The sequence below is a fragment of the Poeciliopsis prolifica genome, unplaced genomic scaffold (genome assembly GCF_027474105.1).
Source record: "Poeciliopsis prolifica strain line A6 unplaced genomic scaffold, Auburn_PproV2 SCAFFOLD011, whole genome shotgun sequence".
NCBI classification, from domain to species: domain Eukaryota; kingdom Metazoa; phylum Chordata; class Actinopteri; order Cyprinodontiformes; family Poeciliidae; genus Poeciliopsis; species Poeciliopsis prolifica.
This window is the reverse complement of record NW_026562386.1, coordinates 3,190,584-3,216,112: the sequence shown is the minus strand read 5'-3', so window position 1 is coordinate 3,216,112 and position 25,529 is coordinate 3,190,584. Positions and strand designations below refer to the sequence as shown.

General features: G+C 39.3%; 1 protein-coding gene across 4 annotated transcripts in view; it reads right to left on the bottom strand.

Moving 5' to 3' along the window:
• Positions 1 to 2,495: 2,495 nt before the first annotated feature.
• Positions 2,496 to 25,529, bottom strand: part of furina (furin (paired basic amino acid cleaving enzyme) a) — an 81,051-nt gene continuing 58,017 nt past the window's right edge. For all 4 annotated transcript variants that reach the window (XM_055036376.1, XM_055036377.1, XM_055036378.1 and 1 more), the window contains exons 8-16: positions 23,331 to 23,503; positions 21,640 to 21,852; positions 17,485 to 17,585; positions 16,344 to 16,447; positions 14,550 to 14,667; positions 11,461 to 11,640; positions 11,254 to 11,378; positions 9,574 to 9,696; positions 2,496 to 6,923 (exon numbers count right to left, since the gene is read on the bottom strand). In XM_055036376.1, coding sequence (XP_054892351.1) covers positions 6,337 to 6,923; positions 9,574 to 9,696; positions 11,254 to 11,378; positions 11,461 to 11,640; positions 14,550 to 14,667; positions 16,344 to 16,447; positions 17,485 to 17,585; positions 21,640 to 21,852; positions 23,331 to 23,503 — 1,724 coding nt within the window. In that variant the 3' untranslated portion in view covers positions 2,496 to 6,336. The remainder of the gene's footprint in view (positions 6,924 to 9,573; positions 9,697 to 11,253; positions 11,379 to 11,460; positions 11,641 to 14,549; positions 14,668 to 16,343; positions 16,448 to 17,484; positions 17,586 to 21,639; positions 21,853 to 23,330; positions 23,504 to 25,529) is intronic.

The following is a 25,529-nucleotide window of genomic DNA, read 5'->3' as shown; positions in this document are numbered from 1 at the left end:
GCCTGTTTCCAGGTTTTGCTGAGGTCTTGGTAAGAACCTGTTCATTAAATTCAGCTGTGTTGAACCAGAGAACCATCTGAAGCATGCAGGACTCCAGCTCCTAGCGACTGGCGGTGGACTTCGCTTTCCTCACTACTAATTTTAAGCTCAGCTACATCAAGAATACATCTATAGCACTTCCTTTTCTTAAGCCAACTCACACTTCATAAGCCTATCAGTTTTAATTACAATTTAATGGCACAAATTAAGATCTAAAAACACAAGACTTACAGCTTTGCATGTCTGTGGTGCGCAATAAAAGACTATCTATTTGTGGTAAGTGTATAGCGAGCATGTCTAACGGTTATTTTTTCTCCTAAATATTTGCATCTCTTCAGAAGGACAGCTCTGCAACTCAGAGCACTCAGCTTGAAAGCCTATGTGAATTTTTCTGCACTTTTTAAAAGTGCTCTTGATTACAAAACACTGGTGGGGAAAGATGCACAAAAAAACAGAGATAACTTCACATTGCAGTCTGAGTGAGGACAATGGATGAATTTTCAATTTTAAAAGCCACTGTGGGTTGCCGCCACTGAATAGTATGAAAGTCTTCATTTCATTCAAGTAAATTTTGCATTTAACTTGCTGACGTGGTGCAGACATTTACCAGGAAATCGTAGAGCACTTCAATGAAGAAACATGGCTGTGACGATGTGCTGAAGGCGAAGGGTCAAAAATGAGCAGGAGGTTCTTAAAGAGACAGAAGGTGTTCAATTGAAAAACCAAATTTCTCTGAAGTCGTGTTTCACATATACAACTTTTCATAAGAGAAGTTAACACAGATATTAGATAGTGCTACATAATGCCACAATGTGGCTGTAAAATGCATAATACTGCCCCTTTGACACTTCAGCAGGCATAAAGACTGATAACCTCCATGCCACAATGCATTTCTAAGACTTAATTTATGCACCTTTTCCTAGCAGTTTTTCTTTTCACTTAATTTTCAGCAACTGTGCTTCATTATAAGTCGGTCTGTGGTTTAGCCTCCTTGTGACGAGTCTTCATCATCCCCTGCTGGGTAAAAGTGAATTCACTTCAAGTAAACCTTCTTTAACACTTTTGAATTGGCTTTTTGTGATACGTCATGAATTTTAGGGTTGAGAGTATCTTTATGTTCTGGTAAAAATGTCTATGTGAGGAAGAAGTTTCTTGAATTTCCCATCTGTCATCGAGCTGCTAAAAACAGAAAACGCCCAAAAGCAGAAATAAAGTTTTAAAATTGTTTTTTTCTTCACTTATTTCCCCATTACCAACTTCATGACTTGACATTTACTCTGCAGCTTTCTTGAGCAGGAACAACTCGTCTACTGCTGGAAACAACTGGAATATTTTTAAAAAGAAACTATGCAAATTTACTCACATTTAGAATAAGATGTTTTTTTAAAATACAAGGCAACAGCTTTCAGTTTCAGTTAAATTATTCTGCTGCATAAACTTTGTAATTTTAACTCAAGTGTATTTTTGTACATTGTTAATTCACCGGATGCGCATAGAAAGGTTGAGTCACAGCTTCAGCACTGTGTTTATTTCAGTTCTGCTCACGCAACAAACTAAGATGTTCTTCATGGAAATAAATCTTCCGGCGCTCCAGGATTCAGACCTTAATACCAGATTTAAATACAAAACACAAAGTTTAGAAAATATAATGGGGCAGATTTTAAATACCTGAAAACAAGAAGGAAAAAAGGAACAAGAGAAAGGAAAAATAGGGATGTAAGAAAGTTGACAAAGAAAAAAAAGGCACATGGAAAGAAATGTTTGAAGAAAGAAAAATTAAAAACGAGGAGGAAAGAAAAGACGAGGGCCCAGTGGAAGAGAGACAAAGGAAAGGAGCCAATGAAGGAGAGAAGGGAACAGAAGTGCACAAAAATGAGGAAAAGGGGAAGACATGAGGAAGATAAGAAAAAATGGCAAGAATGGAAATGAATGAAAGACAAGGAAGGAGCTAAGACAGAAATGAAAAGTGCAAAAAGAAGGAGACTAGGGACAAAGGAAGGAAAAAAATGGGAGGTAAGGAAGAAAGGGAGGCAAGAAGCCAGGAACAAAAGGAAGGAAGGACATGGAAAGAAAAAGAAATGAAGGAAAAAGAAGAAAAAAAGGAGAGGAAGTACAAACGAGAAAAATAAAGGATATTGAAGAGAAACGGTATGAGGAAAAAAGGAAGGCACAAAAGAGATAAGTGAACACAATGTCAGCTTTAAAGAAAACGAGAAAGGTGAGAAAAGAAAGGACATGAATGAGACAAAAAGGAGGAAGCAATGAAGGACACAGTTGTTAGGAAGGACAGAAGAAAAGAAACAAGCAAAATGAAAATGAAGAAAAAAGGAAACCAAGTGAAAGTGAAAATAGTCTGAAAATATTTTTTCTTCCTCCAGGCCTTGTAAATACCAATTAAAATTGCACTTTTCCCAACAGCACAGGAACCGTGGAAAAAAAAAAGAGTAACGACACGCTTAAATTTGCATAGATCTTTATTTTTAGTAGAATCTATAATTGACATCAATTAAATAAAAAGGAGAAAAAAAGAAAAACATTTTTAAATTACAAGAAAATTACACTGCACCATTCATATAGTACAAAAATAGGCCTTATTTTAGAGTTATGTCCCATGTAGGATCGTCATTCTTGTACATTAATCATAGGTCACAAATCTGTAACGTACTGTGTGCAGCCACAGGTCAGGATCCTCACCAGGAGGCGGGAGGAGGTCAAAGGAGTGGACTGAGACGGCTCCTCCATCGCAAAGTGTTTCGCTTCGACTTTAACAAGCTTGTGCACGCAGACCCGGTTCAGCCCTTAAGGTCATGGCGATGGGATACATTCTACCTCCTCCCTCCACAGCTGCTCAACAGGCAACATGTCATCACAGATCACCGATGGGTTTCAACTAGACACGGCGAACGCAGCTACAGGAGGACGATGGGACGAACCGACCTGGAGGCGACACGTTCTCATACGAAACAGACGGCATCTGAATGATTGTCTTTGGTTATGCCAAAGATATTGCTCCTATCAACTACGTCCAAGTTCGTGTGGATAACTTCAGACTACAGCCTAAAATCGGGGACAGGAGCAACACCGAGCTCCGAGTGACAGCATTAAAAACGACATGATGGGTTTCATCTTTATAATCAGAAAAGAAAAGTAACTAGCATCAAACAGATTTTTGTCAGCATTTAACAGCTTCCGAGCTTTACTGCCAGCGAGGCGGGGGCTTTACAGCCATGAAAAAGCTGCTTTCTGGGACTATTAGCGAACCGGTTTCCTTTTTAGTGTGCACTTTATATCACATTCTGGCAGTGAAAGCTGCTGATGGGCTTCAGCAGCTCAGGAAGCACAAGCTAATTAATGCTGCCGCCATTAAGGAGTTTCTCTAAAAGTTAAACCCTTGAATGAAAAGAGTGAGAATCGGTTAACAGTTGTAGTGAATAAATCAGCCTAAGATGAAGGGAAAACAAATCAATCTGTGAACTTTAATGGGCTCCAAAAAGTCGCAAAGAAAGAGTTTGAAGCGGGAAAAGGCAAAGTGCGATGTTCATTGTAATTCTTCAACATTCATATTTTAATTGGAACATGTTTTGTTGCCCATTTTCTGGCGTTTGAGTCTGAGGCTGGAGCTCAGTGGAGACCAATCAAAGCATTGATGGCGATAGGCACCAGAGTTCATCACAAAAAGCAACAACTATAACATCTTTGTTGCGTTTGAGAGCGTTTTCCAGCAGATCAGCTCTCATGGGTCTCCTCTCGGTTCAGTAACGACCACACTGCAAAAACACAACTAGACTATTTTTCGTCTAGTTTGTGAGACTAATATGTGCACTTTAAAAAATATCTTACAGATAACTCATCAGCAAGATATAAGAGATTAGGTGAATAATTCCTTAATACTGATGCTAAATTAAGAGTTTCACTGGCAGATTATTTCACTTATAACAAGACAAAATATCTCAAAATAATTTGCCAGTGGAACTAGCACTTTTTTTTACATAAAAATAGCTCCTATATCATGCTGAAAAGCTACTGGTAAGTTAGTTTTCTCTTATTTCTAGTGTACTAAGATATTTGCGCTAGAAACTAGATCAAAAACACTTGGTACGATTTTGCATTTTTGCAGAGAAAACATGCGTCGCTGTAACTTTTTGGCCATCTGGGGGGATTTTTTTATACTAATACACCTGAATCCTTCAGCTCGGTTTCTGAAACACCTGTGAAGACTTTACAACACCAGTGGTTGAATTAGAAGCTAAAATCGATCTGTTTGTGTGCCTTGCACTCAAGACAAGGAAATTGATTGTCAGTGACATAAACGTAAGAGAAAAAAAACAACAACAACAACAAAAGAGTTTGAGATCCAGAAGGAGACGCCCCATTAGAGACGGAGAGCAGAAACGCCCCTGTTGGTTTAAAGGCTGATTTAGCACTCGAATGCCAGCCATTTTCACCTGTGCACGTTTCATCTCAGTAACCCTTTTTAAAGCCCACGTGTGACCACGCATGATGCCGATCCTCAAAGGCAATACATTTAAGAGAACAGAAGAGTTTCCAGGAAAGCAGAGTTGACAGTTTCTGATTTACTTGCACCCTTTCCCTTCTAAAACATGAATTCAGCCCGTCACCTAAATCACCACAGAGTAGATTTTCACGCCGAACCCACATTTAAATTCGCCTCTGTAATTAACAGCTCCTCAAAGAGTCTACGAAGCCTCGCTGTGGGATATGAGAGGTAGATAAAAGGATGAGCAGCTGCAGTTTTCCATGCACGCCATCATTTGAAAACCTCTCCCAGCAAGCTTCAGCATCTTTGTGCAGAAATTTTAAACAAAAAGGAAGAAAACAAAAATCAACACAGCTACAATGGATTAAACAATGAGATGCTTATTTCATATGATTACAGCTCAGGAAGGAAAAAACTGATATCACTTAAAGAGAAATGATATTAATAAAATCTCTTTGCTGTAGTATCATCTGGAGTATAAAGTACGCCGACTTGCTGATTTGAATTTCTGATTGGATGAGGATTGGAGTGCGGGGACACTGATGAGCCGAGGAGCGTCGACGTGGGGCTTTAATCAATACTCGAGACTTGAAGAGCGGAGCCGAGAGCGGAGGAAAGAAACCATCACTTCAGAGGCCAGGTGAGTCAGGTGATACTTTACATCCCGGCGCACGAACCCGCATCCAGTCGCTACGGCAAGAGGCTGGTGTTTGTGGGGCTGATTCGCTCTGACAGCAGGGGAGAGCCTTGATGTATTGTTACCGCGCCGGCTGAGTCGAGGAATCAATCACAGGTAAGTCAACACCTGCCAGCGTCTTTGAAGCTCACACATGCGCGTCGGCGCCTCGGCTGATTGACCTCTCACCCCTGTGGACGGGTGCATCAGATGCAGCCATTAAACATCTACGGTTGAGTGTTTTTGAGATTCTTATCTTTTGCTTTTTTCTGTCCCAAAGTGCAGAAAATGTGAGGCTGGAATCTAAAACGATGGAGCAGCTTTCAGCTATGTTTTGCTCTTTAAACTATTAAATTTAAATTCTTATTGCTAGTTATGCCTTTGATTTGAACGCACTTGAGAAGCGGGACTCCCTGCTAAAACGTTGGACTTTGCTGCACGGCTTTCAAATCCTGATGTCGACAAATAATGTGGAGAGAACAAATGTTTTTAAGTGGATGCTTCTTTAATAACCGTCAGTTTGTCATCAGCTAAAATATTAAACGACAGGAAACGTTTTAAACGACTTCACCGGAGGCGCGACGCTCCATGCTGCTCATCAGATCTCCACACCCTTTATTATGCAGGCTCATTCATTCAGAAATGCACACACACACAAAATCATCTCTTACGCTCACATTCAAAAATCTCATCTGGCTACTGCACTGAGACTAATGGAAGGTAAAGGGGGGGGAAGCAGTGAGACGCAGTAAATGATCAGCATTTGTTTACTGTAACAAAAAGGAGCTGGAGGGAAATGAACTCTGCACCAACAGATGCTGTCAGTGATCAGAGGTGTGCAGGAGGGAGACACCTGAACAGAAATGCAGCCAACTGTGAACAGAGCGAAAAGCTTGGGTTGTCCCCAGCTTTCAAAAACAGCAGCTTCCCATCAAGGCTCCCACAACCAAGTGAGGCCAACTTCCTAAAAGCAGACGAGGACCTGATAAGACAGAAAGAATAAAATTAACTGGGTGTATGTGCGGATGAGACTGAGAACAGCGAACACCCCTGAAGTGTCAAGACAGATGGAGAGGAGGAGAGTTTAAAAGTAGAGCAGGAGGAGGAGGGACTTATGAAAGCATTAAAGAGCACTTTGTGTTTTGATAAAGGCAGTTCTCTCGTTATGGACGTCGAACTCTTCATTTTCTGAGTCAGTGTTCAGGCCGTCGTCCCCCCAAACCGTCGGGATGCCGCGGTACGACACCACCCTGCTCCCCCTCAGGCTGAAGGCACCGCCGGCCTCCAGCGAGGGCAGCTTGATGAGCGCGCCGGAGCGCAGCTGCAGCATCAGGAAGACGCCCGCGAAGGTCGCAATGATGGCCATGCAGCTGAGCACAGCGACGGTGAGGGGCAGCTGAGAGTCGTGCTTGAGCCAAGGCTTCACCTCCTCCATAAAGGCCCCCGGCGACTCGCGCATGGAGTGGTTGAGGCGCAGGCAGGTGCCAGAGACCTGGTTAACGGAGCTGTGATCGGGGCAGGTCAGGCAGAACGGGGGGCTGAGGCTGCTGCAGGTGACGCAGGGCGATGGGCACGGCAAGCAGGCTGGGACGGAAGCTGGCTGGACGTAGTTTCCCACCGTGTAGTTGAGGGGCTGGGTGCCCACCGCGAAGCCCGCAGGACATTCTGTCACACAGCCCTGCTGAAAGAGGTAGTAGCCAGGGTTGCACTCTGCGACAGCGAGAAAAACAGAAACTGAAATCAGCAGCTGCACTCAATATTTACCTCCTTTGGGGAGTCAGAACAGCCAAAAATAAGGAATAAAAAACCTCCAGAGCTGGGCCAGTCAATTTATGAGTCAAGTATTTTCACTCAATTTATAAACATTAAGCTTCAGTTAAACAAGTGGTCACATTACAGAGTATTTTTACTCTGTAATGTTATTTGACTCCAAGTCAAGTAAGTACATTTATTAGAGTAGAGTAGAAACTGCCTTTATTCTCCCACGAAGGGGAAATTGAGATGCAACAACTCCATCAGATAAAAAGGTTCACACACAAAAAAAGTTCCTAAACTGTTAAAAACAAGATGTGCAAACATCAGCATGTAAATAAATACTTATTGATTTTTTTGGGAGCTTTGATGGCTGTAGAGTCTAACAGTTGCTGGGAGGAAGGATCTGTGACAACGCTCCTTTGTGCATTTAGGATGCAGATATTTGTAGCCATAGGTTGATTTTAGCCAATGGTCCCAAAACACACATTTCAAAAAACACCACAGAGAACAAATATGACACACTGGAAGCAGAAGTGGATAAAAAAAAAAAAAGTTCACCAGAAGGAAACACGAAAAGCTATACAACCTGTTTATCTGAGAAGTAGGTGCTGGAACAAAACTATTTTTAAATGTTGCTGTTTGGGACCCAGAAGCTTTTTCTATAAGGAAGAAACTGAAACTGTAAAGAGTTTGACTCGTCAAACCTGGACAAGCCAATCACTGGAGATGTAGTTATTTCCCAGAACAAATGGGGAAGAAAGGAGGAACTAGTCATTTGTGCCTTTGCAGATGTAGTTGTTCAACTTTGTTGAATGAGATTTTATTGTTTGTCACAAGACAATTTGTGCTGAACATCCATTACTTTGTCCCGACACCTGCATGTTTCATAGCCGCTTTGAGAACCGACAGTCTAACTCTAAACTAATTTCTCAAACACTATTTATATTCTGCCATAAGGTAATGGCTTATGTGACAACTATTAGTCACTTGAGGATATTTTGTTTCAATCTGCGGTCATGTTTAGCATAAACTATAATAAATGTAAACAGACAGTAGTACAAAGTTTCAAATGAAATACAATTTGAGCATTTGTATGTCATCCGAGCTCCACAATTAATACAAATACTTTACTCCCGATAAAAATAAACAAATATGTCTTAGTTTAAGTACAAAATGGTTTCTTTACAGGTAAAAAATGACAGTGAAAGTCCAAAACTAAATTAATAAATCAGTGCTGACGTTGCACTTCATATTAAATATTAGACAAATATAACGTTAGAAATATTCTGCCCTTTTTTACTTTATGTTACAAGAAACTTACTGAAGCAACGGTTTTTATTTATTTACACGACTGCTACTTTCAGCAATGTGACTGTTGCTGAAAGTTTTATCAACGTTAAATAAAAATGTTGAGAAAGTTATGGATGTTTCTAGAGCACAGTTTTCCTGTGTTTTCCTGCATGTACAATAGTTTTATTAACTGGTTATGTCACAAATACAATTTTAAGAGGTTTCATTTGGAAAAATAAATATCCGACATGGCCTTCTGTTTACTTCACATATTCTAAATAAATGTAAAGATTTGCAGCTTCTCAATTACGTATTATTTTAACAGCTTTTATTCATTTTTAATAGAACTGATGTTTAAGATGTTCTTTAGAGAAAAGTCAGGATGTCACTTTAGACTGGGTAAATATGATGATATTTTTCAACATTTAAACCAGGATCAAGAATAGGTATCGCTTTGGGTCATTTATGCAAAAATTTAAATTTGATGATTAAGCATCTTATGATTTCATCAGTAAAAAGGTAGGAAAATTATTGGATATTTTGACTCAAGTTCACATCTTCAAAAAAATAAACTAAAAGTATGTTTAGTTCAATTCATTCTGGGGCTGTTTGGTTTCCATTTCCTTTCCTTTGCTGCCTTCTTTCTGCTATAAAGACAGCAGAGACATTCCCAAAATAAAACCGGTCCAGGTACAGATCACTGCCTATAATGATCATCGGCTGCGTGAGAGCATCAGAGCTGAAAAAATTAGGCTTGAACATGGCAGCATTTTAGCATCTAGGGGAAGAAAATAACATAATTGTGATTCAGCTGTCATGCAGCACTCTGTCCCTGAGATACACAATTATCATAACGTTCCGTCTGAGATTATTCAAATGCACGATAATTGCATTCAGTCAGCACTCGAGTGCCAGCATGCATGACCCTCAGACAGCCTGTAGGGGTCACACCGTCTCCACCTCCGTCAACATGCGGCTGGATTCAGGCTGGGCTCACTGGGGGCGTGAAACCTCGCCTGTAGCAATATTTGTATTGGGAAGAGTGGAGGAGAGCTTTAAATTAAAATGAGATTAGCTAAGAGCCCTGAGGTGAAGATTATTTTATCTCATCAGAGGTTAGCTATTCACTTAAAACACTGACGATGAGGTCAAGGACCCACGCAGGAGTGTGGTGAAGATCTGAGTGAAGCTGAGCACAGGCTCAGCTTCACTGAGGGCTTTTCCACCAACGCGCTTCCTTTTATCTGTTCTATCCACCCTCTGACTGCTGTGACTTCCTGCGAGGAGTTAACCGGGGGAAGATAACGGGTCTTACCGATGCATTTCATACTCAGATCCAAAGTCTTGCATACGTCGTTGTTGGACTGGGGCTGTTCAGAGGAGCTGGAGGATGGTGAGCCGGTGCCGTACAGCACCAGGGTGAACTGGGTCAGGGTGCCTAAAATGAGATGAGATAAAAACAGAAATTAGAAGTAGGCCTGTCAGAAGCTGTAAGGCTCCCGGGCTCCCAGGGGATTCTGGTAATTGTATTCTCTTGATATTCCTGACAGAACATGACTCTGCGACACAATTTCAACAAAGCAGCCCCTCTCTGTGACTAAGTTCAGTCACTGAAATGATCCACACACAAAAAAACAGAAAAAAAGACTAAATAGTAAGACTTTAGTGAATAACTCTGGACTAATGGACCTTTTTCTGGCTGTTTATCGAGTCCTAGGGGAAGCAGCTTTGTTTATTAAGAGTTGGATGTCAAATCTAAAGGCAAACATACAAACACCTTTTTGCTATAACTTATGCTGCCTCGTGTCCTCCTTGGACTGGTGACCTAGAAATTGTTCCCTGCCCACGATCCTGAGCCATCTTTCAATCCCTTAAAAGCACCTTGAGGAGATGAAGACAAAGGAGGCTTCAGGAAGAGCTTAGAGCTGAGAAATGAAAGGTGCATCCTTCCTTCGATGTTTTTTTTTCTGACATTCTCTCAGAGATGAGGCAGAAATGTGTTCAGTATGACGGAAACACCCACACCTTGTTTACTTCGGTGTTCTCATGCAGAAGAACATAAATCAACAGGTTAACCGGCTGCTGTAAGGCAACGCAGTAAAAACTAGCGCAAAGAGAGAGAGCAAAGACACCTCAGCTTCAAGAGCCACTTGATCTCTAATCGCTTTGCAGTGAACTTTGACCCTCTTAGCTGAGGTCCAGACACAACAAATTACAATGAGTTAAAGAATCTTAAATAATGGTTGTCAGATCTATTTTTTTGTACTTTTTAAACTTATTTTTACACATTGAAAAAATAAAAAGACAACTTGAGTCACATCAGTATCACAAAAAGGTGAACAGAAAAAACTAATTCCATCTTTGCATTTATTTAGTTCATTTTGAACCCTTTCTATACTTGGGTTTCAGAGACAAATACTACTCTCGATGTAAAAATTTCAATTCCATTCTTAAAGAATCCTTCCATATGCAAATTCACTGAAGACGTAATTCTATACATTTCATACATTTATTTAATGATTCCAATTCATTCCTCTTTTATTACATTGTCCTTATTTTGCCATTTACTCATAATTGCAAAGCATTTGTTTTGTCAAATATTTGTCTACTAAATTAGTTTACTCCACTACATCTATGTATGAGGAGTAAAACCACATTCTATATTCTGGCTAATAATTAAGCGAATCATGCCACTAAGGCTGGAGAACATGAATGTGATCTGCCATATGGTTTCCACATTCCCTTCAACAATTGGCGTTTTGTTTCAGGTGTAATAAAAAAAAAAACAAATTGTGATGTTGAGGTAGTTACAGGAAGTTTACAAATATCAAGCCATTCATCTTGCTCCTATTTTCTATTTCGATTTAATGTAAAATGCAGAAATTTTGTTAGGTTCCTGCAAAGACAAATATATTCTTTTGACTAATCTTGTGTTAATATTATGGTTGATTCTTCTAAATCTAATAAATTTGATTTTACAAAAAATCTGTTTTACCGTAGTCACTGGCACCAGCAACATTCTCAATCTCCAGTTTCCACACGCCGCTGGGGTTCTCGTCCCAGGAGTGGGTGGTCATGAACGCCCAGTCATTGAAACCCTCTGATGAGTAGTCATGAGGCCTGCAGGAAACCAAGGAAGCAACTGTGATAAAAGGTTTGTCCACTGGGACTGAATGCGTCCATGCTCTGGTATGACTGGTACCTCGGGTGGAGCAGGGTGGAGCGCGTGCCGGCGGGACTGATGAGGTGGATGGCCAGGTTCCCCCTCCGGTTGTAAGTGAGGGTGAGACGGGCCTGGACATGCTCTAACGAGGTCACATAGCTGTCTGAGCCCAGGCAGGCATCCACGTTTTTGTCAATCGACAAATGGCTGCCAATGTTCCTGTAGGACCACAACAAAGACGGTCAGGAACAAACATCTTTGCTTCGTTGGATTTTTTTTTTAATTAAAGTTTTCCTTTTGTCACAATTTAGAAAACAGAATAAGATTTGGCTGCTGTGAGGGACTGTGAAGGGTGAAGAGGATTAATGTCTTAGAACCTGTAGCACCGCTGTTCTCAGGCGGGTAAACCATCAAACACTCCTTCTTTCCTTCACCTCAAATCCTCTTAGGAGATTAGACACATCCACAACCGTTCTGAGGAGGACCGCAGCACCGGGCTTCGGATCCACAGATGTGAACATATTTTAACAGCCAGGGTGATTCTTGAACCTCACATGTTGCCTCAAAAACAAAGCCTGCCTCCAGTTTCAGTCCAAACATATGCACATATTTTAATCTCCATTAAAGGATTGTCTGCAGTAAAACACTTTGACCCGTAAAGTAGCTTTACTTTGGAAAAGACATCTACAAGCTGAACTTGAAAGCGCAGTGAGGGAGTGATAAAATGCAGCTCTGTAACCTGTAATTAGTTTCTTAAAGCCAGAAAAAAAATGAAACACAGTTTCTTTTCAAACCAGATCTGTAACCTGCATATCATTTAGGATACTGGGTCTAAAAAGTCCAAGTCTGCTGCAACAAATGACAGCTCACACAAGACCTGAGATCCAAATAAACATAAAACAGTTACTTTCAACTGTCACCACGTGCTACTTTACAAATTGTCTAAATTTATAAATGTTGCTAAAACTTTGACACTTGAACTCAGGGTTCTTTAATTTTGCCTTCGATTCATAATAACTGGAACATGGATCAAAATATATAATGCACATTTGCTTGATTTTGATCAAGCAAATTTGCTCGCTTCATAATTAGTATGATGTTTTTATGGTGTAATGCACTTTATTGCCAAAATATGCTATACAAATAACTTTACTTACTTCAATCCTTAGAGCCTCTTTAGATATAATTGATTACCCATTAGCATAAAAATAAACTGGCTATCTATATTGTACAATAATTAGGATCATTGTACTGTATTTTCACTTCTATTAACCAAACAGATTTTTACTGATTTTGGACTGAATTGAATTGTACATAACTGCATATGAATTTTTAAAGTGCCTACAGATGCAATCTGCTGTTATTTAGTGCTGTATAAATAAACTATATACCTGCAGGGCTCATTAAGGTTATTTTCCTACCATGATTTTATTTAATAATCACCCTTTTTGAGCCATTTTTTACCCAAAGGCAACACCTTTGTCTCCCTCTTCTGTCAGTGGGAGTAATTACACCCTTGACAAACGTGGTGGATATGAATAAGCCCCAACATAATGACGCTTGCCAGGAAGCACTGTAAAACACTGACTCTCATCACAATGGCACAAAATGGTGGGAATTCAATATGAGGTATAAAACAAACACTGAAGATATGAATTTTTTTTTTCTTCCTTCTTCTTGTGTTAAAGAGGTTCTTTGTTTTTTTTAATGTAATCAATCAAATGAACAGCACAAGGTCAAGCCTCAACGAACAGAAATCGGTATCAGCCCGAAACTAATTCTTACTTCTTTTAAGTGTTTGCGAGATTTATCTTAGGAAACAAAAGACAATTCTCTGAGCCAACCAAATGTGAGGCTTTGTGATGCTGTGGCTGGGTAACCTAGGAGAAACAGGATGGTGTATCGAGACTATAAATCATCTGTTGAAAAGCTCCCAGAGAGCTTCCAGCTCATCCACCTGCTCCTTTCTCAAAATCCTCTCTCTTTTTACTCATGATTACCTCAAATCAGTATGTTAAATTCTCAGTGACAACAAAATGGATAAACCCATAAATTCATAACACATTCAGAGGTCATGAAGAGGGCAGCTTATAACATATCCAAGCTTATTCAGTTGGGGGAAATCTCAGAGGAGTTTTTCTTCCAGTAATATTTTCTCTTTGGTTAAAAATCTATTTTCCAAGCATGAGCACAGAAGCTGTCCGAATCACAGATTTTAGATAGCAGAGCAACAAACTGATGTTATTCTGCAAAACATTAAGGAGCCTTTTTGATGCGTTATCTATTACACAAGTACATCACTATCTGTGGCTGAGATAAATCCCTGCAATTACGGGCGAACAGACATTTTAATCAGATACAACTCTGTTCGCACAGCACTGCCAGTATGTAGTGGATGTACAATTGGTAACAGGATAATTCCTCCTTCTAATCATTTTTTGTAAATCACTGTTGATAAGCGAGTCAGCTAAAAACCTAGAATATAAATTGAATAACCTGCAGCTCCCAGACTCTCGACCATCTGCTCAAACCCAGCGAGAGGAGTGACAGCAGCGCATAATGAACAGAGCATGTCACAGAGTTTAGTCCATGTCATCAGGAACAGGGGTGGGAAAAAGATGGCGGGAGAATAATATTGAACATGTAATTGGGAGAAGCCTGAGCAGACAAATGTTGGCGGACATTTTAATGAATGCCACCAGGTTGACGAAGATGAAGGCACATTTCACTGAATTGATGCATGAAGGCTCAATCAGACACAGACATCTCATTCACATGCATTTATGATGATGAAGCAATACAGCTTCACAAACTTGACTGATTGAACAAAATCCTGGAACTGTTTTCCATGCTGAATCTACTCCATTGTAATTTTGTTGATTATTCTCCAAAGAAGTCCTACTAATTCAGTTTATTCTTGCTTTCATACAGTAAGTCTTCCCAGGAGTACATTTTGCTAAATAACACCTACAATAAAAATTAGCCATCTTGTATACAACTGCTAATAACAGATTTGTGGTTTGAAATTAGTTTGCTCATTATTTTTTGTCAGATGGATAATTTTTTTATATTTATTAACTGAAATGTTCAAATGAATTCAGCACAGTGTTCATGTACAGCATACAAACCTCGGCTCACTGAGAATGGAGATCACACATTTTCTCTGTGGCCCCACATTTGTCCATGTCTTCGCCTGTGATACAATTGCACTGGCATCAAGCAGACCGTATCCATATGAATGACTAACTGCAGAAACAAAGAGAGAAGAGAGATGAGATTTTCAGAAATGTCCTGAAGGTCTGCACTGGTCCAGTTTTAGACACAGATTTCAATTTGATACACGTTTTTAGTTCTCATTCCCAGGTCACGTTTTAGCATATCTTTTTAGCATGAACACTTTTGTGATTGCATTAACTGCACTTTTGGGCATTGTAGATCAAAAGATCATCATCTCTATGCTAAAGCATTTGTTGGACATCAAAGGTCCTATCTTGTTGATGCGTCACCAACAACCTTTTATATTTGCCTTGGAGGTGCCACAAGGCTCCTTTATCGGACCGCCTCTTTTTTCTCTTTTCTCACCAGAATCATAACATTTCCTTTCATTTCTTTGAAGACTGCCAGATTTTCTGTCCACTAAAGATCTTTGATATTTTTGCTCTAATATCAGGAGATAATAGGAATTGGATTTCTGAGTCTTCATGACAATAAGACTTATGTCAGGCTGTTCGGGTTCAGTCTCACCAGCAAATACTTCAGCTGTGCCTCCCGAACCTCATTTGAGTATTGAGGTGTGAGGATGGAGTCTTCATAGACTCCATAGTCTAAGAAGACCTTAAATGGACTGGTAAAGTCCTGTTTTTTCCTGCTTAATTGGTTGTCAACAATGAGTGTGTATTCTCTCTTGATGAAACACTGAAATACTAATCCTGCTATAAGACTGTGTCTTGATTGCCGTAATGCTTCTTTGTGGAATTAGTCCACTTCCCATGTTTCATTTACAACTGGGAGCAAATGGCTGCAGTTGAGTTTTAACTGGTACAAGCAAAGAAAAAGAAAAAAAAAAGGAGAGCTTATTTCTCCACATTTGGCACCCTTTCCTGGCTTTTTCACTGCATTTCCTTTTTTTGTCTTTAAGCCTCTTAACAGTTGCGCTCCATTTTATCTGTCTGAACCGCTGCATTCTAATGTACCGCCTCATTCCCTCAGGTCAGAAGACTAGATGCTTTTATATGTTCCAAAGATGTGATGAAACCTCAGAGGACGTAGAGATTTTCCTGCTGGAGACCCAAAACTGCAGAATGCTTTGGTTTTGTATCAAGCAGGTACATTTTCTTATGGTTTCTAAACCTCTGACTTTTAATCCAGCGTGAATTACTGACAGTGTCTTCAAATTCATTTCCTCTCTATCCTGCTTGTTCTAATCCTTGACTATTTTATTCTTCATGACATCCGCTGTTCCTGTGTGATTTGTTTATTTCTTATGTTTGGTTTAACTGTGCAGCACTTCTGTCAGCGTGTTTTATTTTTATTGGATTATAGACAAAAGACTATGGCACTGTAAATCCAGTATTGTGCAAAAGTTTCAGGCAGGTGTGAATACCTGATGAATACTTTCAACACTGGAAGTGTCAGGTTATTTTAGGGTTAGGGTTAGGGTTACTGTCCTACTCTCCGACCATTTCAGCTGCATCCAGATATTTACATTTTGAATCATGAGTGCTTCTATTTTGCTTCTATTTTTTTCTTGACTCCAATTGGGAGTCTACCAGCCTCATATCACGCGAAAGAATAAGGCTTTTTCTCTGTACCTCTCTTACAATATCCACATTTGGTCATACTTCTCTGAAAAGTAGAAATAACTTGAACTAACCTGTGACTTACTTAAAACTGACCAATAAAAATAGATTATATTTCTGTACCTTTGCGTCCAACTCCATTGGTTCTCCAGTCATTGGCGAGCAGGTGAGCAGGCCGAGAAGTTCGCACAACCAGATGTTGCATGTCCCTCCAGGTGAGGTTTTTACTGGAACAAATGGAAATGGATGTCAGCACGTAAAAAAGGCACATACAGGCTAACGTGTAATAATATACGCTCTTGTAAATCAAGCTGAAGCTCCCAAGATTAGGCTAGAGTTTTAACTTGCAGGTGGAGAGATAATTATAAACAATGAGCTCAGTGTCCAGGCAGTCTCTTACATCTTCAGCCAGCATGTGGTTTGAGGCTCATTTCAGCCCTTTGGCAAAACTAAGAAAATCTCTACTGTTATTCTTTTCTGAAGAATACTAAGATTTAACTGGCAAAAAAGGGGTAAACACCTTTTCTGCAGTCAGAGCCTGATTTATCTCCTTTTCATTAACGTCATACAAGCTTTAAATCCATTACTGCTTTTTATTGTGGATCTGGCTTAAATGACGACATTTACAAAGTAACTCCAGCTAAATCCTCTCATCAAATTCATTTCCATCTACAGTTTTTCCCTCAGTCATTTCACTCTGCTGCAAGACTAATTACTTACATCCAGCCTTGTGATTAACATATTTTATAACCGTCCATTAGTGCTGGGTGACCAGATAAGAATGATTAGTGCTCCGAGCTATTTGTAAAAGCACAATTTGAATATGTGGCAGACGGCTTAAATAACTTTCTACTTTAATTTTTAAAAATAGAAAAACAGCATTAAAATGAATGCTCACAACACAAGCAGAGGTGACTTAATCCAACATGAAGGCTTTGAAACATATCAATTTATTACTCTTTTTGAAATATTCACATTTTTTTAATGAAGTGTTTGCTGTTAGGAGTTTTTGAGCCACATGGCAGAAACTGATAACATGTGGCCATTAATTCAAGCTGCTTTGAAATCTAATTCACTCAAACTAAAAACTCCCAGACTGTCCCTATGAAAATGAATGCACAACGAGCTCGCTGTGTACACTGTTTTTCCTTTTTGTGCATTAGATTAATATGAATAAAGTAAATATGAGTAAATATATCAGAACTTAAATGAGGCACTGCAGCTCATGGTGCAAACTCATAGAAAAGTGGTGATCAGCACTTACTTGGCTTCTAGGGCGAGAGCGATGATCCCAGCAGCCAGTGGGGCGGAGGCAGAGGTGCCGGTGTGAGAGTCAGTACATTTGGATTTGAGGTCTGTTGTTATCTGAGGAAGAGAAGCAAAAAGATTAACACATTTGCTTCTTTTTCTTGCCATTTTGTTTCACTTAAAAGTTTCAAACTAAATTTAACTAACAGTGTGATGTAGACTGGAAATGTGATGGAGACCAAAACGTCTCACTGTGAAATGGGTGTCGGTGTAACTGTGACCTGCAGATCCAAATAAATCTACCTCAGCTACATTGTGTCGCTTTGCCTCCTTCCTGAACGCAGAGCCTCCGTCGGTCAAAGTGACACACAGAGAATCAGCATAAGATGTTTTCTTTAAAAACCGGTTGTATCACCTGTGTTGGCAACAACAGGCATCGAGAGTTTATGATAACAGACGAGATTTTTTACGTCGCTATGGAGAAATTATGACCCAGTCTTGTTATAGTTGTTTTACTTAAGATGCTTTTTCAAGCATCTTAAGGTCATACCACACTAAAGCAATCAGATGTAGGTCTAGGCTTTGACTAAGCCATTTTAAAACCTAACAATGTGTTTCAGATTACTGTCTTGCTGCTTATCCCAAGTGTGCTTGATTTTAAGGTCACAAAGCGATGAGTGAACGTTCTGATAATAAGTAATGGATCCATTAACTCTGGCAAGTCATCCAAATATTGAAACAGCAATATAGCCACAGAACATTACACTCTCAGCAATATGTTTGACTATCATGTTAATGTATTTTTTCCTGAATAGCTGTCTTAGTTTTAAACCAGATGTAGCAAGGCACACCATTTTCATTAAGTTCCACTTTTGTGTGGTCAGTCCACAGAACACTTGGAAATCAAAAAAGTATTTCTCAGATCCAAGATGCCTGTTTGTTCTCACTGAGCAGTGGTTTTCACAAACCCCCCTGGATGCCCTTTTTGCCCAGTATTACTGAATCGTGAACATTGACCTTAACTGAGGCAAATGAGACCCGCAGAACTTTAGGTGCTGTTCTGGTTCTTTTGTGACTTCCTGGTTGAATCCAATTTGGAGTAATTTTGGCCACTGTTGCACCCTTAGACTTTGTAACCCTTTCTGAACTAATAGATATCAATGAGTTGGTTTCTGATCTGATCTTGTGTTTCTTCATACAAGTGTGTGACATCTTGCATTTTAAGATCTTTCATGTTGCCAGAAAGGTTATATTTAAGTATTTTTTTATTATAAAGGTCAACAACAACAAAAAAGTCTGGGTGTTAAAGGTTTAAAAAAGTGGCAACAAATTTTTCAAAAAGGGCCAGGTTTTTTTTGGAAAGCTTTGTTCCTGTAATGAATAAAATTATCATTTGAAAACTGATTTTTGCATTTTGGTTAACTTCAAATTTTAAACAATATGTAATATGGTTTTATAAATCTAAATGCATTCAGGCATGTTAGTGCAAGTATACTTTATAATAATGCTATATTACAAATGCTAAACAAGCTTCGTACAAGCTGACTTGCACCTTAAAAATGTATTTTCAGGATTCCCTTCAAATAACCAGATAACTTGGAATTGGCCTCAGTAAAATGAATAAAATCCTTTACTCCTCACCACATTCTCATATGTTATCCCATACTGCTTGTATTTGCTAGAGGCAAGAATCATCAAACGCATAAAGAAGCAGAAGGTTAAAAGTAAAAAGCCGCCAGCTAGAAAATCAAACCGCGGAAAGCATGTGCTCTCCTTCTCTTTAAGAGAGACTCCTTTTAGAATGAACTGCTTCAGCAGACATCCCCTAAGTGATCCACAGCGGAGGATTGTGGATTCACTGGCCAGCTCCCAGATGTTAATATCTCCCACCGCAAGAATAAGAAGTAAGTTGCTGCAGAAGCAGAGAATTTTTTCAAAGAAAACTCTGTCTCCAATGAAAGACTTTTTCTATGTCAGAAGTCTTACATATGAAAAGCCTGCTGTCCTGCAGGATGATGCAAAAGAAGAGGTCTGTCTGTTACTGAAGAAGAATGATAAAATAAAAGCTGGAGATATTTCCACAAGCTTTATAGAATGATTATTTTAAAAAATAAAAAAGTTTTGATATTTCTAGAAGCTCCCCCTTACTTCATTTGGTTTCTAGTTTCGTTTCCAAACCAAAACAAAATATTTTAAGATCAAAATATTCTCTGTGGTATAACCTCGCAGATGTCAACATCTCTCCTCTTCTCTAGCTCTTTATTTTAAAGTTCATGAGTGACATCATAATTAAGACAGTACATCACAGACACATTAAGGGACCAGCCACATGTCATGAAGTTGTCATCGGCTGCCTGTCAAGCTCTTCACGCTGCATGGCTGCATGCTATGAAGAGGCAATCTGTGTGTGTGCGTGTGTGTGTACGGGTGTGTCTGCATGTGTAAGAAAGAGATTTAATGCTTGTCACAAGAATGTTAAACAGAAACAGATTTGATGGATAGAGCTCCAGCAGTTTGCTATGAACTTTTTAATGACTCAAAACAGCACAAAGTCTGAAGAAAAGGTATGTAGCAATTGCAACAATTAACTGTTAGTTGAAATGGAAAAACATCTGCAGCAATAAATTTGACGATGGGTTAATGTACTAAAAAAAACATTGTTAATCAGTTAATTCACTTGCTAAGAAGGTAAATATCCAAAGTGATTGATTTCAAAATGTGTGGGTATTTTCTACTGTTAAGAATTATATTAAACAGGAAATACATGTACATGTGTAGTTATAAATGTACATTTATAGTATTTTATCTAATTCGTCTCTTTCAGCAGCAATCAGAATTCGCAACAACCAGACCAAATCTGATCATTTAAGTCATGACGTATCATTTTCAAAAGCATTTCTTCATCCATACTGATGACATGTCAATGAAAGTGTACATCAGTTTACATTCTTCATCCATCCATTTTTGCCTGTCTTGAAATATGAATCCGGTTTAGGCAAATCCTGCTTTTCCGAAGGGACACTGAGGCATTTCCAAGACATTCAACAGATATAATCTGTCTACATTTGCTTCCTGTCAGTTAATTTGGACACTCCTAAGCTAACAAATGTCAGGTTTACTGGATGCCTGAACCCATTTAGAATTGCTCCTTTCAATTTAGAAGAAAAACAACTTTTCCCTAGTGATTGTGCTTCTCTGCATCGTCCTCTAAACATCCTCAGAAGAGCAACACCCTTGTTTAATTTTGTTCCAGATAGAGAAACAATCTGAGGTTTAATCTCTGACTCTGGTAGCAAACAGGACCAGATTGCAAACATAAAGAAGGGCCGCGACTCACTGGTGTAATCGAAGATGCAGATGAAAAACAATCTGTCTTTTCAACATTTAAATATAGGTCAAACTTTTTTCCCTCAAATTATTGTGTGTGAAGATAGTTCCCTGTCTGAAGTCTGCAGCAGAATCTGTGTGCGTCTGTGTGTGTTGCACACATCAGCTGTGTTTAACTCCCCCGATCAAGAGTATTAAAACAAACATGGCGGATAAAGCGTCTGACTCACTCATAAAGAATTCTGGTTATTCAGATTTCTCAAACACCGAGAAATGTTTGAGAAATGTTGAAAATATGCAAACATGGTCACTCAGCAATTCTTAATGGGGGAAAACAAGCAGAGAAAGTATTTAAATATACAAAGTGTGAGTATCTGCTTTCGATATGTCCACTAACCTGAAGACAAAGTAATTACCTTACAAAAACCTTTTTTGCCTAGATTGAAGCAGTCCAAACAAGTTCACAGGCTATAGCGACAAAACAGTTTGTCCTCCCTGCAGAGACATTAACAAACATCTGAATATTATCTGTCAATATCTCTGGGAGAGGGAAGTTGAAATCTCAGCTTACTGCACTTTTGAAGGCTTCACACTAAGTGCCTTATAGCTGAAATATTTTTTTTATTTTATTTATCCAGTTACTAAAGGCAAAAATTTAATATTTAAAAAAAAAATCCAAAACCTCCATCTGGTCAAATATTTCAGGAATGACAGCAGGTCCACTTTGAAACCCATGAGCAGAGAAAGGACGGAGAAACTCAAAGTAAAGTCAAAGCTTTTGTGCGACAGAAACATGAAAAGACAGACAAACGCAGAGGACACGCTACCCTTGACCCCAACTCACAATCTGTTTCTCATTGATGTTCCCCGAGCTGTAGGTGGTGGCGAGGGTGGAGGAGCAGGCCTCGCTGTACCAGGGGACGTTGCCATTCTGCGTGGTGCTGCTGATGGACAGAGTGTAAATGCTGTTGGTGTACCCGTCGCAGTTACAGCTGTCCTTCTCCCTTCCTCCGTTCCCAGAGGCCCACACGAATATGGAGCCCAAACCGCCACGACCCTGAGGAGCAAAAAACATTCTTATAAAAAAAGCTGAACACTAGCAGTGGGTGAAGCAAACTTAAAGGTCTTATCACAATATTTTGCAATAGTATTGTGATAATAAAAGGGACAATAAGTACTATTTATCGTTTCAGGGCAATCATAGGCCCTGAAACACAAATAATGCTCTTGAAAAAGATTCCCATTTGAAAGGTGTTTCTTTACAACACCTGCCACATAAACATGTGTGATTCATATCAATAAATGTATCACATTTATTGATACTTTCATTAGACAAAAAGCAGAACAAATAGTAAAGTTGTCAATCATAGCAATATGGACAGTTTTGTAAATTGGAATTTATCGCAACAACAATAAATCACAATTCTTATAGGAAATTTATCACAATAAATGACAAATGATACGATAAATGCCTGCCCTACTGAACACGCATCCTTTCACTTAATTACTTCACAGACCAACAACAGACAAAGAAGAAGCGATTCTCATTCAAACTTTAATAAGAATCCCAATTACAGGAGGGTGACTGTATCCTGGGCCGTCCCTCACAGAGGTCCCATTAAAACCCAGTGTACGTCGCTGAGGCCAAGGTGGTCACTCAGTAAATTGCAAAAAGCTAAGTATCGCATGACAGCAATGCAATACATAACGACTCAAAATGACAACAGCTCATCGTAATAAATCATCTGACCTCTCAGCCTTTAAAGTGCAATAATTTTCATCTAAGAGCTGCTTTATTGTATTGAGTGGCACCATCTCTCCGTGTGTTGATCAATTCCAGTGATGCACCACCCACTCCACTATCTGACAGTGCTGTCACAGTGCCAATTATCTTAGTAGTCGGTGTCAGTGCTTCCAATCAGCTTTATGGGACATGCTTTGAATCCTGCAGCCTCACAGCAAGAGACAAAGCGTAGCAGACAGTGTGAGGAGCGATCTGTATTCTTATAATTCTGTTGACTTGTTCATTTCTCATGTGGTCCCAATGTGCCAAATGCAAAGAGCTGCGATCAGCAACAAGACTGTCGACATCACAATATGCATCTTTTCATGTTTAATATTCAGACCGCTACTGTTAAGATGCTGACAGACTGGCTTTTAGCATTAATCTTCTGAAATCTCCAATCTTTGTGCATATATATATATATATAGACATTAGAAATTAATTGGGAATATTTAATCATTCAAAGCTGCAGGAAAGCCACCTTTATTATAAAAACAGTTGTTCAGATGACAACACTGCTTTAAAACAAAAGCAGAGAGACAGTTTTTTCTTTCCCCATTCTCTCTGATTGTCCTCGATGGCGGCTTTTAGAGGACATTTCTTCTCATTCGGGATGGCCAGGGTCAAAAATGGCTTTGTCCCTCTTGCTGGTGTCCTCTCATGCCTGAACAGTTCAATTACTTACTGGTGAAAGGAGGCAAAACAGAGGCAGTAAATAATTCTGCCCCACACAGACACAATCATACACCCACCTCTGTGACTCCTCGAAGAAAGGCTTCCTTCGCCAGTTTAGCGGGTCCATCGACTGTTTTGCCGTCGTCCTCTGGGCCCCAGCTGGCACTGTAGATGTCGATATGTTGCGGATTCAGACTGAGAGACTGGGCCTCCACCATGTCAGTCACTTCTCCATCCAGCATGCGCACTCCTGCACTCCAACAACAGATTGTCTTTAAGCACTTCTCACTGAGAGAAGAAATGGTAGTTTTATATGAATATCTAATGCACACAAATCACCAGCTGTATATGATTTATAGTCAAAGATCCTGTCTTCAAACAAGGTTAATCCAACTTTAGATGAACACCACATGACCTCGTTATGTAGTTAATAAAAACTAAGCCAAGGTGCCGAAGCAGTGTGTAAAAAAGCTGATTACATATTTAATAATGTCACTGCTATTAGGAGGATAAGCAGCAGCCAGTAAATCCGATTAACTCGTCGTCAGCCAGTGAGAATCTCTATAAATGGCAAAAGTTTTGGCAGTTGCTGCTTTGGTGCATTAAGATGAGTCAACGAGGGCGTGCTGTGGTGGCGTAGGGGTTTAGCACAACCCAGTATGAAGGCCTTTGTTCTTGACGCAGCCGTCGCGGGTTCGAGTCCTGGTGACATTTGCCGCATGAGATCCCCTCCCTCTCCGTCCCCTCTTTCCTGCCATCCTACTTTCAAAAAATACGGGCCACTAGAGCCAACAAAAATCCTCAAAGAAAAAAAATATATAAATCAAGAAAGGCTTTTACAGGCATTTTAAGATGGTATAGTGCCTTTTAACAGATGCATCTCAATAAATTAGATTATGATTTACTTTAGCTACTCTTTTAAAAGAGAACCATGTGAATTACAAGAATTCACTACAGTCCTAGTGATATGTATTTTATTTATATTTTTGATGATTAAGGCTTAAAGTTGTAACTCTTCAATACAATATATGTTTCTCCGAAAATTTTACTTTGTAGGTTCATATTATATTTGATCAGATATTATTTGATATAGATTTTAGTGATCGAGATGCTAAATACCATCAAGAGCTGTGAAGACTCTGAAAAAAAAAGAATAATGAAGTTAATGTTAGCTAGTCACAACAATAACAATATGCTATGCTGCTATCATGAGTATCTACTCACAAGTAAAAAAACATTTTATAAAACAAATAGTGTTTGTTGGAAAAGACATTCAAGCCAATCAGCGCTAAAAAAGCTCTGCACAAAACAGCATAATCTACATATCTCTCTCCCTCGCCTCACTTAGGGTTTTCAATCCTCAAGTTTGATAGAGTAGCCGGAAGAAAACATCTGCTAGAAAATGAGGTGACAGGAAGGCTTAGCTTTGCAAAGCTGTGCATGAACAAACCACATAACTTCAGGCAAAAAATATATACATAAAAAAAATCTTGTTGACAGACAAAACAGGAGAGATTAAAACTATAACACACAGCTCCGAGTTTAGTAAAAACAAATCACTGCAGAGAAGAACAAACACCTTGTATCAAAAAATGCAGAGGAGAGGAGTGTGACTGCAAAAATTTCTTTCTGCAGTCACAAGACCCTGTAAAGGTTGTGGCTGGTGTCAACTATAAACCCCTCTGTACTGAAAAGTATGTCCAATAGCTAAAGTCTGGTCCAAATTGGGTCATGCAACTGGACAATAACTTCAAACGCTAAAGCAAATTCACAACATAATGACTCAAAATGCTGCCAAAAATATGGTTCACTCGTCAACAAGGATGCTGCTAAGATGAGAAAAACTTAAATGCTTCCTCTTAGTGATTGATATGCATATTAACATGTGTTATAAATTATGTAACCTACATGTGTTTCATGTAAAGAACATTCAGAATGGAAGGAAATGCCGCCAGTGTACATCTGCTATCATTTCAATTTAGAGCCAGCAGCATAATTCAAACAGTAACTATTGATTTTTGTCTGTACTCGAGATGGCTGAAAAAGAAATACCAAAGGAATGAGATCTGTTGAATCTTGAGTGAAATCTCCTTGAGAGTTAAGAAGACATCTGAGACAAAGCATTCACCAAATAAAGGAAAAGGTACTTGACTCTAAAGACAGGATTAGAGGAGTAAATTGAACCAGATTCGCACTTCATTTTGCAGATGCAAACAAACCAAAGTTAATCAGTAAGGTGCAAATAAAGTGAATTTTTAAAGAACACTCCAAAAAAA